We start from the raw sequence: 20,294 nt of genomic DNA, 5'->3' as shown, positions 1-20,294 counted from the left end.
TGTGCACCAAATTCTGAAGAATCACTGGGAAACGGCGGTATTCAAACGATGCTTCTCGTTTTTAACTGTACGCATGCTTAGTAAAATTAATGGAAATTGGCAAAAGGTAAATTCTGAATAGATGTTTGAAAATATTTTTTCACACAGGGAGTAGTCACTGTGTGGAATAGTTTATCAGGTCATGTAGTAGAAGCAGAAACTCTACGGGTTTTAAAGATATGGCGCTACTTACTGTACTATCTATTGTGTAGGTGAACTGAGCACTGTTGGGCTGAGTGGCCTCTTCTGTTCATCATGCCTTTATTATGGTATGGGTTATGATGTCATGTCATGTCATACAGTAAATGGCCTTCGTGTTTTTTAGCTATCTCTGGTGAAAGCTTGTTAGCCTGTGTTTGGCTCTTGTGCCTTTGGTTTGCGGTGGGAGGTCTAGGCATCGGGTGCGGATGCGTCGAGGTGCGGCGTGGCCGCGTCTCCCGGGCCAGACGGCCGAGCCGCCGCCGCCGGCGTAGGAGGAACCCCGCGGGAGGAGGAGGAGGAGGAGGAGGAGGAGGAGGAGGACGGGGGAGGCTGTCTGTCTGCCGGCGCCGACGGGACGTGAGCTGGGGCGACGGGAGCTCAGACGCCTTCTGCTCCTCGCCCCCGGCGCCAGGGTTCGGCACGGCGCGGTTGGAGCGCCTCCACCGAGCCGGCAGGGCTGACCGGTGTTGAGAGGGATGCCCCCCCCCACTCCCCCATACCCTGGGAAAATACCTTCTGAAGGCATCTCGATGCTGAAATAGAAATTACACAGACAAATTTACGCTTGTCTTGTTTTTGCCTTCCTCAAACTTTCTTAGTAGGTCCAGTGGATACAGGAAAACAGGAGAGTAAAACTATTTTTTTATTTGATAAAATGAGAGAATAAAGATACGGTACAGAGCCAAGTAGAGAGTAGGAGAATGTACGGTAGGGGTGTGCAATTCCAGTCCTAACAGGGCTGGTATGTTTGCAGTTTTTTTGTTTCCACCGGTTACACTGGCTATTTGACTATATACACCAACACTGGCTCACTTGAAGTCGTAGATTAGATCACTAATATTTCATATTGGGATGCAAGAACAGTCTTTGACTGTCATTTACGCACATATCGAAATGTGGCTCAAATGTCAGATGGTTTAAATGTTTGGCCTAATTGAGTAATTAAGGTCAGAAGTTGCCATAGAAACCAGGAATGGACACAGCCCTCATTGCTCACCTCTGATTTACAGGTTTATTTTAGGGTACTTAATCTTGCAATCACGATGATTTGACCTAGTGATCTAGGTGTCATTTTGAAAGTGTGGAGAGAGTGGTTGTGTTGCATGTTGGGGGGGGGGGGGGGGCGGGGGGCAGGGGTGGATGTTGTTTTTTGATTTGGTAGGAGCTGCTGGACTGCTACTGTTCCAGCTTGTGGATGGGACCCGCGGTCTGGTACGGAGTCTGCAATGCGGTAGTGGGACTGGTGGTGGGACGGAGTGTTCCCTTTGAGCGGGGGGGGTGAAAATTAGGGCTCGCACCCCCCTTTTTAGTCTGACAGTTGGGGGGTGCTCCTGAGTGACCCGTCCAGCTGAGGCGCTGAATAGTAACGCGCGTCAGTTTCAGGATCAAATCCCGACCGCGCTAGCTGCAGAGAGCGCCGCGGAGAGACTCTGTCGGCCATTACATCGGGATGTTCCCTGTTTCATTGTCCTGGCCTGCGTCTATGTGCCGGGCATTCCATATCGCCAGAGATAAGGAAAATTTCACCAAATTTTTTTTTTTTTTTGAAAGAGAGTGGTCTGTTTGTTCGGTGTGGTCGGACCTGAGTTTGCTCGAAGCTACGCGTGCTTCAGTTCTCGTTCTAGTGCTGCCAGACCTCTGCGCGGACAGACGTTATGACCGTTTACGAACCGCACGTTTTTTTCCACAGCGGTTAGCACACGAACGGCTACGCTAAGGCTACGGCCGCGAGAGCCGTGGGAGTTTTAAAAAAAATGTAATTAGAAAGTTTTATTTATTTATTTATTTATCTCGTGTAATCAGTCGGTCTCTTACGAGTCATGTTAATTGGTTCACGCGGTGGTTTTAAAGCGCTAGCCCCCCCCACCCCCGCCCCCTCCCCACCCTGAGCTTCTGCGTGACCTGAAAAAGGAGCAGCCTGTTCCCCGTGGCGAGCCGGCCGCCGGCACCCCGAAGGAAAAGCAGAGAGGGCGAGGGAGCGGGATCTCCTTCTCGTTCTCCTTCTTTTCTCCTTTCTTTCTTTCTTTCTTTCTCCCCTTCCCTCTCCCCCTCTGTCTTCCGCTCCTGCACGGGAGGGCTCGAGCTCCATCTTCATACACTGGCGACATTAATATTCCTTTGAAGCCCGTTCCAACCGCAGTCAGATCTCTCTCTCTCTCTCTCTCGCCCTCCCTCTCTTAGTCTCTCGCTCTCTTTCTCTTTCTCCCTCCTTCCACCCCCCCTCCACACCTTTGCGTTCCCCCTTTTCTCCACGTCGGTGCTCTTCCTTTCTTTCTTTTGTCCCTGTTTCCTCGTGCCTCCCTCTGCTTTGCTAAGTGAGCGTGTACAGCAGCTCTAATTTAATTCCTCCCGCACCGGGAACAGGAGAGCGTGTGCGTGGCGTTGTTGTGTTGCGTGGCGTGTGTGTGTGTGTGTGTGTATGTTAGTGGTTGTGTGTGTGTGTGTGAGGAGAGATAGAGAGAGAGATGGGGAGCACAGGTGAGGGTTTCCATATGTCCACTCCACTTATTCCTGCCAGGAATTCCCCTGTCTGAGGAGGTAATTCACTTGGTCTCCCAGCACACACACACACACGCGCGTGCATGCACACACACACACATATACGCACACACACACACACAGAGGTCTCTGTAAGAGAGCGCTGTTAAGTTTCTCCTCCGTGGGTGGATCAGTGCCGCTGCTTCCTGCAGTGAAGCGGGGGCTATTTTTAGATCAAGGGTTAGCAGGGTGGAGAGAGAGAGATTTGTGGGGCTGTGGGGTGGGGGTTGGTGGTGGGGGGGGGGGGTGGTGGGGGAGAATCCGAGGGAATGCCGCAATTATGAAGCAAGCGTTACGTTTCTCCTCTAACCTGCCTGGCTCTGTCCACTCCGCCACCCCGCTTGAGCCGCCAACGCCCGCCAGCGAATGTCAGCCGCTTGTCATTCGTTAAAATGGAGAGCGCGGGTCGACGCCCCGACTCGCCGCCATTCCGCTAACGCGCCGCACGCAGCCTTTCCCCCTCTCTGACGAGCGGCGTCCCGACAAGGACAGAGGCGGCCTTCGGTTGGGCGTTTTTCGGAAAGGGGGGGGGGGGGGGCGCTGCAGTCTTAATTAAACGTAGCTCCACGGAGGGAATGATGAATGATCACGACCAGCAGTGGGGGGGCATGGGGGTGGTGGTCAGGCTCGCCGTTGCCGGGAGACGTGGAGAACGCGCGGACGACGGCGGAGGCGGAGGTGGAGGTCGTCGTTCGGGCGAGGGGGGAGTCTGAGGAAACGCCGCTTGCCTGTGCCCGTGAAGGCGTGGCGTTTGTGGTGTGACATCTGGGTGGGGGGCGGGGCTGGGGGTGGTGTGTGCAGCAGAGGTGTTTGTCATAAATCTGAAGATCGCGTCTGAAAAAGATTCAGACAGTGCGCTCCTCCCACCTTTTCTAAACTCTGCCTCTCCGACTGTGTCAGTATGGAAATATGGAAATCTTTGGAAATATGTATTTTCTTGTTTGATGATGGTCCGATGTACTCTACATTGCCAAAAATATGTGGACACCCCGCCTAATTAGTGTTTTTCGGCTATTCAAGCCGCTCCCATTTCTAACAGGTGTATAAAATTCAAGCATACAGCCATGTGATCTCCACTGATAAACATTGGCAGTAGACTGGCAGTTGCATGGCTCTGTCATAGGATGCCACCTTTCCAACCAAATCAGTTTGTCACATTTCTGCCTTGCTAGAGCTGCCCCAGTCAACTAACTGTAAGTGCTGTTATTCCTATGTGGAAACGCATAGGAGCAACAACAGCTCAGCTGTGAAGCGGTAGGTCACTGCCAGGTGCTAAAACGTGTAGAGCGTAAAAATCATCTGTCCTCGGTTGCAACGCCCATTACAGAGTTCCAAACGACCTCTGGAAACAACGTCAGTTCAAGTACTGTTCGTCAAGAGCTTCCATGGCTGAGCAGCCGTACACAAACCATGTTCACCATGCGCAATGCCAAGCGTCGGCTGGAGTGGTGTAAAGCACACTGCCATTGGACTCCAGCAGTCGAAACACGAAATACGAAACAGTGAAGAATCACGCTTCACTATCTGGCAGTCTGATGGACAAATCTGGGCTTGGTGGAATGCATCGTGCCAATTGTACTGGCCCAAATAGTGCCAACTGTAAAGTTTGGTGGTGGAGAAATTATTGTCTGAGGCTGTTTTTCGTGGTTTGGGCTAGGCCCTTTAGTTCCAGTGAAGGGAAATCTTAATGCTGCAGCATGCAATGACATTCTAGTGAATTGTGCACTTCCAACTTTGTGGCAACATTTTGGAGAAGGCTCTTTCATGTTTCAGCATACAGTGCCCCCCGTGCACAAAGCAGAGTCCATAAAGAAATGGTTTGCTGAGTTTGGCGGTGAAGAACGTGACCGGCTTGCACAGAGCCCTGACCGCAACCCCATCAAATGCCTTTGGCATTGCCTTTGGAATGAATTGAAATGCCGACTGCGAGCCAGGCCTTACACCCAACATCAGTGCCCAACCTCACTAATGCTCTTGTGGCTGAATTGAAGCAAATCCCCTCAGCCATGTTCCAAAGTCTATTGGAAAGCCTTCCCAGAAGAGGGAAGAGGGCCCCCCCTCTTTACTATATTAATGGTCATGGTTTTGGAATTAGATTTTCGACAAATACATATGGGTGTCGTGTTCAGGTGTCCACATACTTTAGAAAATGTAGTGCATCTCCTTGCCTCAAGCTCTGACTCAGAATCTGGCTTTGTTGTACTGTCACTCTCTGTTCTTGTCTTCTCTCTTTGCCTCTCAAATTCAGAACAAATTCTCAGATTGGTAGGACAAGCACTTGAAGAAAATTACACATCCCTGTATTCTATGCAAAAGCTCACTCTCTCTGTCTTTCTCTCTCATCATGGCAAAGATTGCAGTAGAAATGTATTCGAACACAAATATAGTTCTCACACAGGTGCTGTAATTGTATTGCATTTTATTAATCCATTTGTTTTATAAAGTAGAGCAGACAGTCTGCTGTACTTTTGAATGTTTAAACTTTCCTTTTTACTTTGAGATAGGGAGAAAGCAGAGATGTACGGATAGAGATGGTGTCAGAGTACAGAAATTGCCGTGATGGGGAATCAGTCCACCTGGCTCACAGTTCGCCCTGGAAATTACCACAGGGTTTTCCAATATTGCTACACTTCAAATAAAGCCTGTATTGCATATGAGGACACACAAAATAAACACACAAACAAAACTCGGGGCCCAACAGACAGTGTTAGCATCCCTCTGGTTGTGGCTCTGGTTGAGACACCGTGTGACATGCCATGTCTGTCTCGTCCTCACGCTGGAGAATTAGCCTTTTGTCAGTGGCCTAGAGGGTCAGCTAATTTGGAAATTAGTTAATGAACGAAACATTGCATTTTATAGCGCACTTCCAGACGCTCAAAATGCTTTACAGTTATCAGGGGAAACTCACCTCAGCCACCACCAATGTGTAGCACCCACCTGGGTGATGCATGGCAGCCATTTTGTGCCAGAACGCTCACCACACATCAGCTGAGGTGGAGAGGGAGGGAACTATTTTTTAGCCAATTAAATCAGGGGAGAAATGTACATTTTATTTATGTGAAATGTATATTTCTGATTCCACTGTATCACAATTGAAAATAAAGTGAAGCTCCATCTCATTCTTCTTGCTGATCGGTATGCTGGTACTGTACCACCTGTCCTCTCTGGACATCCTTGTTTTGCTTGTGGTGGCCAGTACTAAAGGCCAGAGTGTGCCATGTCTTTGTCATAATGTTATTTTCTTGCAAAATATGATATAATATGATTTGTTTCGTGTTCTAACTTGGTTGAAATTATTCGGCATTTCAAGGCGTTTTGGGAAAGCCGATCGGTGTGAGTGGGTGTTGAGCAGTTTGTCCTCGTGCAAGCTAGGTGAGGGCACTCGGCTTTCGGTTCAGCTGCGTTGTGATTCTTTCCTGGTATTTCCCCAATAAGTTTGAGTACTTTGCCCTGAGCGCTCGATGTTTCCTGCAACATTTAAAACATGCATTTTTTTGTCTATTCTAGGTTAACTGCCAGGGCCCGGTTCTGGCAGTATTTCCCGAGCAGAATTGGATTTTGTTGTAGTCAATTTTCTGTGGGGTCACCGCAGGAGCCCGTCACCTTGCCCAGCGATGGAATTTAATTTAATCGTCACATCAACTGACACCGGGGGCTGCGGATTTGTTCCAATATCTCGGCCGAGCTGTTGACAGGGAGGCGTTTTAGAAAGCGACCGGGCTGGAGCCACAACCCTTTCTCACTCCACACCTTTTTCTCTTTCTCTCTCTCTCTCTCTTTTTCTCTCTCCTTCTTGTTTGTGCAGTGAGCGACAGCTGCTTCAGGAACCTTGCGGAGGACCGCAGCGGAATCAACCTCAAAGACCTTGTGCACGACCCCTCCCTGTGAGTACCCTAAATGGCCCGCGTTGCCGTGTGTTCACTTACTCGGTGTACGGATGCACGTCTTCAACATGTTTCATCCCGTGAAGAGGGAAGAATGAGATCCCTCCCAGGTCCGCCTCTATACAGCTTCCTCCTTTCTTCCTCCCCTCCGCACACTACCGGTCAGAGTTTCACCCAGAAAGGAAGAGCTTCAGATTTATTTAATTATTTATTTATTTGTTTATTTTTTGTTTGGGTATTTTTTGTTTGGGTATTACATTATATTCCAACTAACCCCAATAGTGAGCAATAGTGACTCAACTAGTCAGGTGTTCATGATATGCCTGAAAAAAGGAGCACCTGACAAAGGCAGTGCATTTATTAATTTACACTATACTGTATATTTTTTTAATATTTCATATTTTCTACTGTGTTTTTAGACATGCATATACACGTGCACACATGCGCGCGCACACACACACACACACACACATATTCTGGCTCTCTAAAGAGGGAGAAAAACAATGGAATTTTAAAAAGTGTCCCCCTTTAGCTCCAAGTCAGGGTCCATGGGTTACAGTTGCAGACCTGTCAGGAAAGTAGGATTATGTTTAGATACACACATTCTACACAGTATATCTTAATTATCTTAAATCAACTTCATCAGAGCACATACTAGTTCAGGAGGGATTCTATGAGAACTGTGCATAGTGATTTAACATTTTACTATTTGTATATGTTGACTATGCTGGGCTTAAAATGCGTGAAGGAATTGTATTTTAGATATGTTTGTATTGTTACTAATATAATTAATATTAATATTGTACTAGCTAATATAACTAATGAGTGATGTCCATAATTTGAGGTAATAAGTAATACTGTGGTCTAGATGGAGGGATCCCGGCTGCGGTGAGGGAGTTCTGCCCAAGCTTTCTCTGAAGTGATGAAACTAACCTTATTTGGGAGCCAGTAGCGCATAACGAGCGGTGATTTGATAATGCTGTGTGTAGACACGAGCCATACGATACGCTCAGAAGGACTGCCCCTCTGCGGGGCTCCGACACTCATCTCTGTCGTGTGAACCGACTCCCCCTTCCGCGGGATAAAGAACACGCTGCTTATTTACAGTTTTTGCCTCCTACCCTTCCTCCGCCAAATTTTTCTGGAGTGTTGGAATAACGAGCTCTTAATGACCGGTAGCGGAGTCATAAAAACAGGCTTTTTTTTTTTTTTTTTTTTTTTTTTTTTTTGTTCCGCCTACACCCGCTTTTCCATCTCCCTCCCCGCGACAGCGTCCTCGTACCTCTCCCTCCGAATCTCCGCTTGCAGCCCCCCACACCCCCACCCTCCCCCAAAAGTCCATTTGAGTGGGTAAGCTGAGCGGCGTTCCGCCCGGATGCTCTTGCGTCAGACTGTCGCTTCGGGCGGATCCGCTTGTAAAGTCCCTTGTCAATATTACAGATTACCCTGAGATAAAAATACCGCCGTATAAATCGCGGCGAACGACGCGCGGTCCGTCGTCCTCCGGCTGGGGCGGGGGGGGGGAGGGGGGGGTGTGAGCCTGGTGGGAGTCGGGGGCCCCTCCCTGCCCCGCGACGACGCGCGCCGATGCATTGCTGTTCCGCAGCTGGGCCAGTTTGCCAGAAAAAATGTTAAAACATCGATCCGGTTACAATTAATAAAAGTGTCTGTGCTACATTGATGGCTACGTGAAATTAGCCTAAGCAATAACTATTGACACATTCGTATCATTTTTGGTGTGAAATTTATCCACAGGGAATGTGTGTGTATTCAGGGACAGGTATTTGTTCAATACCTGTGCATTCCACTGCTTTCCACTGTGCATTCCACTACTTTCCACTGTGCACTGTGCAAATGACTTTACTGGTTGCGCAGCTGACACAAGTAGACTGCTAGCACCTGACAGACCATCTGGGTGCATCGTGAGATAGGCAAATATATTTTAAATAGAAAGGTAAATTAAGGTAAACTGTTATTAGCTTAAAGAAATCATATTTAAACTTAAAGTATTCATATTAATAATTGTTCTGAAAGTAGTGCAGTTTGAATGTAATATTATAGAAATGGGTTTGATCTCATAGAATTTGGCACATACAATTTCCACCAGCTACACTGTGCTCTTGTCCTTCCAAATTCCTGAAGACAAGCAGCTCTGGGCTGGGTGGCTGCTTGGATGAGACATGGGAAATCCAGGATTGCTGCAGGAAATTCTTTTTCATTGAATAACCAGCAGAGGGCGCTTTCCCCTTCCAATGCAAGTAGAAATTTAAAACTTGCACAGCGATTGGGACATTCTACTGAAAGGGAATTCTTGCAGATGACAGTATATCAAGGTCCTGACTCAGTGTGGTCATTAAAGGTCCCCCGGCACTTATTAGAAGCAGGGTAGTTAACCTCCTGGCAGTCTTCCTAATCAGATTCTCTCAATCTGGCAACCTTGTCAACCCCCTGCTGCAAATCAAGGGTCCCTTACCATGTTCAGTCTTAATAAAACGTATTGTCACACCACAGACCTGTTTTAATGATTACAGATTTTTTTTTCCCTCCTAGCTGTTGCCGGCAATAATGCTAATGTCAATAGCGTAGGTGACTGCATTGTTAACCTCTCTCTCGGACTGTGAATGGATATCACCAGGTTTTATTTTTATTGCTTACCAAATTTTTTTTTCGTTTTACGTTGTATGTCATTTCAAGCTCCACTTAGTTCTCTCTCATGCTAAATGAAACGGTCAGGTAAAAAAATATGATATTTAAAATGGCTGGTGCTAGTATAAAAAGAAATAAATGATGGGTAATTCAGCTATGAAAATTAGAAATAAAATTTCTAAAGATTCTGTATGTTCGACATGCTGAAAAAGTCAAAACGCTAAGGACACACTGCAAAATCGTGAGTGTTTGTCATATAAATGTTGGTTTATTTTAACTTGCACACTAACAAACGGAGGCAAAAGCAGAAAGTCCTCCGCTTCACAAAAAGACAAGGGGTTTTGTGTATCCGAGCACATTTTATTTTAGCACTTCGTTCAGTCCGTGAACTGGTATAATATAATGTTCATACAGTGAAACCCGGTACTTTTTAGCAGTGCGCAATCATAATAATGATTTCATTCGTTTTTGGCTCTACACGCCTGCAGCATAATTATGGATTTGCTTTTCAACTGAGCACGAAAACGTTTCTCTAAATATGATTAACGTGTGCCGTAGATTCCAGATTAAAATACACACCGAGGTTTCACGAGGACATGTGCTTAAAACTTCTGCTCTGTACCGGCTCTATTTAGTCTTTTTTTATAATCAAATCAAATGTCACTGAAGCTGAAAATTAAATATTTTTTCCATTACCAGTGTGTTGTAAATATAGTCACATATTTTTGATGGGAATGCACGGACCAGTGACGTGCATAACGCATTTAAAGAAGATAAGTCCTAAAAGCCACTGCTCTATATTCACTGATACAGTATTTAATGGATCCGGAGTTGGCTAACAGACGGTAGTTAGCTTCCAGGACCTGAGATATAACCAATTTTTGTTAGTTAGATAACAAGCCTGATTCCACACTGCTGCCATTAAATGTTAGCATATAGATGGCTGGCTGGTTAGGCTATTTTTATGACACTTTCACTCTCTGTTCCCATTTTCTCTCTTTGTCTCTCTCAAGTCCAAATTGGCAGGACCGGTACTTAAAATTAAGCAAATACCTGCATTTAATGCAAAATGTATCTCTCTCCCTCTCTGTCTCCCTCTCTCTGTCTCTCTCACTCTCTCTCTCTGTCTCTCTCTCTTTCTCAATCTCTCCATCTCCCCCTGTTCTCTCTCTCTCTCTTTCTCTCTGTCTCTCTGTCTGTCTCTGTCTCTGTCTTTCCTCTCTGCCCCCCTCTCTCTCTCTCCCTCTCTGTCTATCTCTCTATCCCTCTCTTTCTCTCTCTCTCACTCTCTCTCTGCCCCCCTCTCTCTCTCTCCCTCTCTGTCTATCTCTCTCTCCCTCTCTTTATCTCTCTCTCTCTCTCTCTCTTTCTCTCTGATGACACACAGACAGCACTCTCATCCTTCTACCTCCCACCACCGCGACTCATCGCTGCTCTCCCAGTTGTCCTTTCCTAATTGGATTTCTCGTTCTCTCTCATTAGTCTTTCGGGCCTTTGAATCTCTGAGACGTTCCGAAAGTCCTTTTTCCTCAATTTCTATCCAATCTGGACACTGCTAATGCGGGAAGGGGGAATTTAGTTTCCACCTCAGTTTCTCCAAAGGGGGAATTTATGTGCAGAAAAATAAAGATCCAATCTCAAAATAGTCCCCCCCGCTGCCCCCCCCACCCCCACCCCCACCCCACACACACACACACTTCACTTCGGAGTCTTCATCTATTCAACCGTAAAATCCTGCTGAAACCCCTTGTCACAAACACTGCCACTTCATCACAAGGGCAGAAATTTAAGGACTAATACAGAAAAGTTATTTTAAAGAAAGACACCCCCCCCCCCCCGCCCCACGCCTTTTTAGAGGGGTGAGAAAGGCAACAAGCATCAGCTGTGTAGCTAGGCTACGCTCGTCTGATTTTACATGACGTCCCATCCGCTTTGATTTGATATCTCCTCGCTGCTAATTTGCTAGCCAGCTATGCAGTGAGCGTGTAAGCGGGCTGCTCACGCTGTGAGGACACTGTTCCGGGGCACGGAGGGGCCCCGTGGTCTGGTACTGAATCTGGGCCATGCCAGTGCCGTCTGGCCTACAGGTCCCACAGGTCAATAGCACATTTGGCTCTGGCATCTCCCATCTCGTTGCCAGGATGGCGGTGATACAGAAGATGATTAACTAGTGCAGGTGTTGACATCATAATTTGTAAAAACTGGTTTTGTCTGATGTTGCTACATGTACATCTGATTTACTGAGACCTTTGAAAAACCTTTTGGCGTAAAACTAATAACACAACCATTGACTGGTGAAAAAGCAATACCATGACCAGTCACTGGTCATGTTCTTGGGTTTGTGTGTGCTAAATGGTTTTGCACTTGCTAAGGGTCTTAGTTGATCAGGCCCTTAGTCTTCAATACTGTTGCATAGTTCGTTTAGAATCACTTTCCTTTGCTGACTTGCATTACTCCTGTAAAAATCTGTGTCCCCTAAGGCCTCTGATTCATCAAACACCAAAAGAGCTGAGATGTGATGGAAGCGTAGACTGAAAGAAATATGGACGAATGTCACCCACTGTGACATCAGCCATTGACTTTCCATGGGTTAATGAAAGCGGTTTGAAACCTTCGAAGCTTTCAGGGCGCCGCCATTTTGTACAAATTGGAGCCACAGGCTGCACAGTAGGGAAAAGGGGCGACCCTTGTATGGGCATTAAGTCTGGCCGTCCGGGTAAGCGCGTGAGATGCAGTGACACAAACTGTCCCTGATTCGTCCAGAGAATATTTAAATCTGGTTCAAATAGCACAGTAACTCAACAAATCGGCACATGGGGAGACAGCGGATGAAGAAAAAGCACCTATTGCGACTGCCTTTTCTTGTGGGGAAAAATAATTGACTGTATTGACCTAATTGTTACCATTGACTTGCATTGAAATTGGTGGCTGAAACGCCTGTACCCGGTCCAGCTGCTCTGGTGCTAATGAGCAACATCTCTCAACAAGACCAGGAAGTGAGCTTAAAGAACAGTCACTCGTTTTCAATGGAGGGGGTTTGTGGAATGTTCCGGATGTGTGAATTTGATGTTTACCACTGCATTACTGGGGAAAAATAGAAAATATCAATGAGATTTGTACCGTTACATTTCTGTTGAAATACCGCTTATTTAGTTGTTCCCTTTTCAGATGCATTTGCCACTACACTCACTTTACCTTCTAAAGAAGCGCACAATCCATTTCAGTTACCTTTGTTGTTTATTATGTCACAGTTGTAGTGAATTCAGGTTATTTTCTTGTTCCCACCAAGATCGGTTTAACAGAAATTGGTTTACTGTTTATATAACAAAAGCCACACGTGCATGAATCCTTTCCAGCTGGTTTCCTTATTTACGATGTGAAGGTTGTGCGCACATTTAAAGGTGTATTGCAATGTCATTAGTTTTTGTGTAAATTAAATCCCAAATATCAGTGTTAGTTCTATTACACCTTTCAGCATCTCGTCTAATTTGTACCATTTCTGTGTTTTATGGACAGCATAGGCTATCCGTAAGTATCTTGTAATTTTCCACTGGTACCAGTTCCACAGTTAACTTGGTTTCCTGTTTTCCAATCATATGATTTCTTCTCTTGATTTATCTCTTCTCTTCTCTTAATGGTTGCGTTGTATTCTGATTTGTCTTCACGCAATATAATTGCCGTTCATCACCATTGCACCCTTGTTTTTGGCCTCGACGACCAATCTTATGGCTTCTATGCCCTGTTATATTTAGATTTATCAAAGGCCAAAGTGGCCTTGCCCTAAGTATGATTTAATTCCAGGCCTGCAGCAAATGTTGCTGATAACCTCGGCTGTGTGGTTGCCTGTAGGTGAGGCTGCTGCTGTCCATGGTGCTGAACGCTTCCCCGGCTTTGGGAGAGTGGAAGAGCGCGATCGAATTGTGACCCAATTGACTTTCTATCTCCCTCCCCTCATTTTAAATTCTAATTTAGATTGCGAGTAATAATAGGCTCTCTGATGCTGCGCCAGCAAGTCTCTGTTCCCATCACAGCGCGTAATGCCTATAAAGTTCCGCAGTACAGTCGTAATTTCTGGGGAAGTTCATACTTTTCACATAGCAGTCCTCCAAAAGAGTTCTCATTACAGTCCTCCAAAAGAGTTCTCATTACAGTCCTCCAAAAGAGTTCTCATTACAGTCCTCCAAAAGAGTTCTCATTACAGTCCTCCAAAAGAGTTCTCATTACAATCCTCCAAAAGAGTTCTCATTACAGTCCTCCAAAAGAGTTCTCATTACAGTCCTCCAAAAGAGTTCTCATTACAGTCCTCCAATAGAGTTCTCATTACAGTCCTCCAAAAGAGTTCTCATTACAGTCCTCCAAAAGAGTTCTCATTACAGTCCTCCAAAAGAGTTCTCATTACAGTCCTCCAAAAGAGTTCTCATTACAATCCTCCAAAAGAGTTCTCATTACAGTCCTCCAAAAGAGTTCTCATTACAATCCTCCAAAAGAGTTCTCATTGCAGTCCTCCAAAAGAGTTTTCATTGCAGTCCTCCAAAAGAGTTCTCATTACAGTCCTCCAAAACAGTTTTCATTACAATCCTCCAAAAGAGTTCTCATTACAGTCCTCCAAAGAGTTCTCATACAGTCCTCCAAAAGTTCTCATTACAGTCCTCCAAAAGATTCTCATTACAGTCTCCAAAAGAGTTCTCATTACAGTCCTCCAAAGAGTTCTCATTACAGTCCTCCAAAGAGTTCTCATTGCAGTCCTCCAAAGAGTTCTTATTACAATCCTCCAAAGAGTTCTCATTACAGTCCTCAAAGAGTTCTCATTACAATCCTCCAAAAGAGTTCTCGTTACAGTCCTCCAAAAGAGTTCTCATTACAATCCTCCAAAAGAGTTCTCATTACAGTCCTCCAAAAGAGTTCTCATTACAGTCCTCCAAAAGAGTTCTCATTACAGTCCTCCAAAAGAGTTCTCATTACAATCCTCCAAAAGAGTTCTCATTGCAGTCCTCCAAAAGAGTTCTCATTGCAGTCCTCCAAAGAGTTCTATTACAATCCTCCAAAAGAGTTCTCATTACAATCCTCCAAAAGAGTTCTCATTACAGTCCTCCAAAAGAGTTCTCATTACAGTCCTCCAAAAGAGTTCTCATTACAATCCTTTCCAAGATTTCATATTGCAATACTTCCAATAGAGTTCTCATTACGGTCCTCCAGTTTAGTTCTCATTACAATCCTTCAGATTTCATATGCATACTTCAATAAGTTCCATACGTTCCATTTACTCAATCATGATTTTATGCATTCATACAATCATTCCAATGATTCACATTTTAATCTAATTTCGTTATAAAACTGTTGTAGGTTGAACATTGTGACGCATTTAATTTTCTGCCATCAGTTTATGTATTTGTGTGGTGAAAATAATTATACTATGCTTATGGTATGTGTTTTTTTCATTATAAAATTAGTTTTATGTGTTTTACATTTCAACCATTTACGTGTGGGTGCGTGTTTTATTTTTCTTACCATGGTTTTTTTATTGCAACTTTTTCTTCTCTGTTGGCCAACTTGAAATGGCCAGTCGTACTGCGAGCCTTACCATCTGTCGATTTCACAGAGAGCAGAGAAACACGTGCGTCCTCCTGTACACACGCAGCCAGCTTCTTTTCGTTCTGCAGCCTGCCAGCTGTGCTGCGCCGTCATTACGCCACTAGAGGGCGTCGCGCCCCGCTGGTGAAGACGGGTCGCAGACGCTCTGTCGCTGCCAATCTCCCTAGGAGATGCCTTGCCTGCGCAAAGATGCCCTACACACGTAAAGATGCCCTGTACGTGCAAAGATGCCCTACGCATGTAAAGATGCCCTATACGTGCAAAGATGGCCTGTGCGTGCAAAGATGCCCTACACATGCAAAGATGCTCCGCACGTGCAAATTAGGTGCTCTGTTCAAGTGTTACAGCACAGGATTCAATTTTGTAGCCTTCTGGTAATAATCCAAGCCCTCCCACAACCACCATGCCCCTACACTGGTACCGTATGGTAGCGTGGGGGATACTGAAGAACAGTATGCCAGTTCTGGTCGTGCTTCACCCTTACACCCTTAAATGTAAGGATTCAGTCTCACTCTCCTGAACTGTTCAGTTTTTATTGCACAAAAACTAGGCTGTTTTGTGTTATTGTCTGTTGCTTTCTAGGTAGCGTATAGTATTTTGTCATGTCGTACATTAGTACAGAGAAGCTAGGGAGAAGAATGCTGTCCAAACGCTGGTGTCGTGTCTGTTGCTGCACCATGAGCTGATTTTTCTTCCTCCGTTGGTGTGATACGTTTGTGTGCCACATGAGGGCGCCAGTAGACATGATTTAAATTTTTCCGTGGCTAGAGAGGGACGGCTTCTTGGCAGTGGCACGGATTGCTTCTGCTATGCCTGTCTTCGTGAAAAATGACGGTCTACGCAAGAGACGCTTGTCATTCATGCTACAATCTCAACCTGTCTGGATTTAAATGCAACGCTGTTTCTCAGTATGAAAACTGTTGAGGTGTTTCATTTCAGTGATTTATGTTACTGAAGAAGCAGAATTAATTGACTGTGTAGGCATTATTATGATTTAACAACTTTTTAATGGTTGTAGGGAAGCAAGTGTGGCCATGAGCAAGTATGTGTGTGTGAGTGTGTGTGAGTGTGTTTCAGTGTGTGTGTGTGTGTGCGCCACTGTGCACCACTGTGCACTGTTTCTCACTTGGTGCAGGCACAGTTGACCACTGGACAACCGTCTTCTATTTCCAAAGAAAAAAAAAACATTTAAGTTCAGACACTTAATGTTTAAAGCACTGTGTTCTAATGTTCTTTTCGAAACATGATAAGGTTGCCAAGTATTTTAAAGTTCACTTTCTGTGTTTTGTAAAAAATGTTATTTTAGTTTTATTGTATAGTTTAGACCATTTGTGTCAAATGAAAGGATATTTTGGATTCATTCAGATTTCCATACAGAAGTTTTTGATAATCTGTCTGCTTTATGGTGGCTCTATTCAGGCATCTGTAGTTTAAAGATAATAAGTAAGTTTTGAGTTTCCAAAGCAGCTTATACAGTGACACTGGATGATGCATATACTTAATTAATGTTAATGATGTCCCGATACAATACCAGCCATTGTAAAGCTGGCAGATCATCAGAAACTTAAATATCTGAAATGTTCCTCGGTGCACAAAAACATGTTTGGGCCAATAAAAACAACCCTGAAAGTGAACTGTTACTTTAAATGCTTGGGAGTGTTTTTTTTTTTGTTATTTCATGGATCTTTCTCATCTCCTCAGGCTGGGGGGAACTGTCTCTGCTTACAAAATCGTCCCTGACGAGATCGATGAGATCAAGGTGAGATCACCCGCAACCCCAATCTGTCCTGCCCAAACCATCGTTCCCAGACTCATGTAACAGACCTCTCCCTCTCCCCCTCTCTCTCTCTCTTCCTCTCTCTCTGTCTTTCCCTCACTATCTGTGCCTCTTTTTGTCCTTCCGTCTACCTCTCTCCATCTCTCTCGCTCTCCCTCTCTCTCCCCCACCCCCTCTCTCTCCGTCCCTCCCTCTCTCTGTTTCTCTCTTTGTCCTTCCCCGTACCTATCTACATCTCCCTCTCCCTCTCTCCCCCACCCCCTCTCTCTCTCCATCTCTCCCTCTCTCTGTCTCTCTCTTTGTCCTTCCCTCTACCTCTATCCATCTCTCTCTCTCCTTACCTCCCTCTCTCTCTGACCCTCTCTTTGCCCTTCCCTATACCTCTATGCATCTCTTTCGCTCTCCCTCTCTCCCCTCCTTCTCTCTCTCCGCCACCCTCTCTCTTTCCTTACCTCCCTTTCTCTCTGTCCCTCTCTTTGTCCTTCCTTCTACCTCTATCCATCTCTATCTCTCCTTCCTCCCTCTCTTCTGCTCTCTTCCTTCCTATACCTCTACTCTCTTTCTTCTCTCTCTCCCCTCTCTCTCTCTGCCTCCTTCCTCTCCCTTTCTCCTCTCCTTGTCCTTCTTCTCCTCATCCCTCTATCCCTCTCCTCTGTCCCTCCCTCTCTCACTGTCTCACTGTCCCTCCCTCTGTCTCTCTCCCCCACTCCCTCCCTCCCCCCCTCTCTCTCTCTCTCCCCGCGCAGGAGACGCTGGTGGACTGGTGCGACGAGAAGGAGCTCAACCTCATCCTGACCACCGGGGGCACGGGCTTCGCCCCCCGCGATGTCACGCCCGAGGTACATGGGGCCCCACCCGTTTGTGTTTGTGTCCATGTGAGTGTGAATGCGTGTGAACAACGTCGACCCGCGAGAGCGCGCGAGCGTGGGCGCACGGCGGCAGCATGCGCTTGCTCGCGGTGCCAGCATGCTGGTGAATGCGTGCGCATGCAAGCGCGAAAAAGAACAGCGCTCCTGCGTCTGCGCGTTTGTCTGCGTGCATGCATGTTTTTATCAAAGACGATAACTTATTATCCGTTACCTAAGAGAACGGCTCCTAAACTCCAGTTTGGAATGGGGAGGTGAAGCCCTAAACTCCAGTTTGGAATGGGGAGGTGATTCCCTAAACTCCAGTTTGGAATGGGGAGGTGATTCCCTAAACTCCAGTTTGGAATGAGGAGGTGATTCTCTAAACTCTGGTTTGGAATGGGGAGGTGATGCCCTAAACTCCAGTTTGGAATGGGGAGGTGATTCCCTAAACTCCAGTTTGGAATGAGGAGGTGATTCCCTAAACTCTGGTTTGGAATGGGGAGGTGATGCCCTAAACTCCAGTTTGGAATGGGGAGGTGAAGCCCTAAACTCCAGTTTGGAATGGGGAGGTGATGCCCTAAATTCCGGTTTAAAATGGGGAGGTGATGCCCTAAATTCTGGTTTAAAATGGGGAGGTGATGCCCTAAATTCTGGTTTGAAATGGGGAGGTGATTCCCTAAGCTCCAGTTTGGAATGGGGAGGTGATGTACACATGGGCGCTCGTTATTCTTATTTGAAGCCCAGAGAAAGCCGACAACAGGCATTCCCACAAATTCCGTTAATCCTCTCCCAGTAAGACTTGGAACAGCTCAACCTGCTTTGCACTGAGTGCATATTTACACCCCTGGTCAACAGTCGGAGTGTGCAAACTGGCATTAGAACAGCTACCACAAGTCTAACAGTAAAGACAGTCCTGCTATAAATGATATACATGTAATATATAATTTTATTTTTTTAAAACATTACAATCAGTGAACAGCATGTTTTGATGATAGCTGAGGTCGGTATGTCCATATAAATCCCCTCATCGTTTCACTGTTGCAGGGTTACCTGTGCTTCCATTTCAACCGTTACAGTACGGGCCTCAATAACACACTTTCTGACATTTACAAAGGTTGAGAATAGTGCTTTTCTAATTATGTTTCACACGGTTAATATTTCACCGTAATTACATTGTAAAAAAAATCAGTTTGTCTTGAAATGTTTGGAGCAAGTTATACCGTTTGTGCGAAGCGGAAGCATTCAGTTTTATCCCTTTTTTCGAGTGTGCTGAGGTCTAAGAAAGAAATCTTAACAGTTTTATGAAAGCTAGCCCCGTAGCCCTGGAATTATGCGCTCATAATGACGCTAATGTAGCGTTAATCCGACCAGGCAAGAATGATGTCTCGTCTGTCAGATTTACACGCAGTGACTGCAGGTATAAGCTTAGAGGTCGAAATGGAGAACAAGATTCAGTCTGACATCATTGGTTTGGCTGTTCAGCAGTATATGCACGTATACCCGTATATTTAGGGGTTCAACCCATCGGACTGGCACCCTTTAATTTTTTTTTCAGAGTCTTCCTCCAGCTTTTTGCCAATTCCTGTTAGATGGTAAATGCTAGAGGCATGAAATTTTCACCAATAACAGGTGTGATGTGCAAATTCAAACGCAAGGAATATTTTTAAAGATCCAAATTTTCAGTGCAAAAATCTCCTAGGCTGTAGATGCGATTTAAACCAAATTCTGTCAACGGGTTCTGGCTTGCATGCTCTACAACTTTGCCAATTGGACTAAAGCACCACCTAAAAAATTGTCCCACCATTTATATATATTTTTGGAAACTACATTTTACCTTACTTCTCCTACGTAGTTTGTCCTGTTTCCACCAACTGTACTAGAAAGCAAGTATGGAACAAGCTCTTGAGTTCCTCTCCACTGATTTGTGTAAATTTGATTCCATTTAGAAGATATTAACCAGTAAGTCAAAAAGAGACATAGCCTAAAAAGAAAATGGCTATTACTGCATGAAAATTTGCTGGATTGTTATAAACCTTTGTACAGTCTGTTAGGCGTGCGTGCAGCAGTAGTCCAACCTACACCCTATTTGGATTGGGTTTTGTGCAGAATCATTTGTGTAAGGCTGAATGGAGCCAATTTGCCAAGTGTATTGCTAATGTCGGTTTTACAGTTTTTAGTTCAATATTTTTTACTTAACTTTTATTTAACAAATATATATATAAAGATACAAAAGGATATACACTATATGGAAAGAACCATTTCTTAGACCTTGCTGTGTGTCCGGAGCATTGCCTTGCTGAAACAGGAAATGGCCTTCCCCAAACTGTTGGGGAAGCACAGAATCATCTAGACTGTGATTGTATGCTGACGTATTAAGATTTGCCTACATTGGAACTAAGGGGCCTGGCCCAAACCATGAAAAACAGCCCCAGACCAAGGGGTGTTCAGATACTTTTGGTCAAATATGGTATATTTTTACTCATCACAATAGTTCTGTTTTCTTTAATTTATTCATATTACGCCGTTACCCCTTAGTGCTTGGACCCTGTTAATTGCTGCTTGCGGCTATATTTATATATTGTAGCTTTTTTATTGTGTGTATAATTTTGTCAAACCAATAAAGCTTTAATGAGCTTCTTTGTTCTATGTGTCTGTGTGTTTCCCTCTGGAAAACATACTCAGCCTGGCACTTTTTAGGTTTGAAATTGCGCGTGCGATAAGATTAGATCGGCTCAATTCGGTTGAGAGAATCAGCAGCGATGTCTCCAC

General features: G+C 45.3%; 1 protein-coding gene across 20 annotated transcripts in view; it reads left to right on the top strand.

Moving 5' to 3' along the window:
* gphna (gephyrin a) overlaps nt 1-20,294 on the top strand; it is a 96,278-nt gene that overhangs the window by 26,591 nt on the left and 49,393 nt on the right. For all 20 annotated transcript variants that reach the window (XM_064332541.1, XM_064332545.1, XM_064332613.1 and 17 more), the window contains exons 2-4: nt 6,584-6,662; nt 16,602-16,659; nt 17,424-17,516. In XM_064332541.1, the coding sequence (XP_064188611.1) occupies nt 6,584-6,662; nt 16,602-16,659; nt 17,424-17,516 (230 nt within the window). The remainder of the gene's footprint in view (nt 1-6,583; nt 6,663-16,601; nt 16,660-17,423; nt 17,517-20,294) is intronic.

Source organism: Anguilla rostrata, chromosome 1, assembly GCF_018555375.3.
Source record: "Anguilla rostrata isolate EN2019 chromosome 1, ASM1855537v3, whole genome shotgun sequence".
NCBI lineage: Eukaryota > Metazoa > Chordata > Actinopteri > Anguilliformes > Anguillidae > Anguilla > Anguilla rostrata.
Note: the sequence above shows the minus strand (reverse complement) of the source record. Positions and strands in the feature narration are given on the sequence as shown.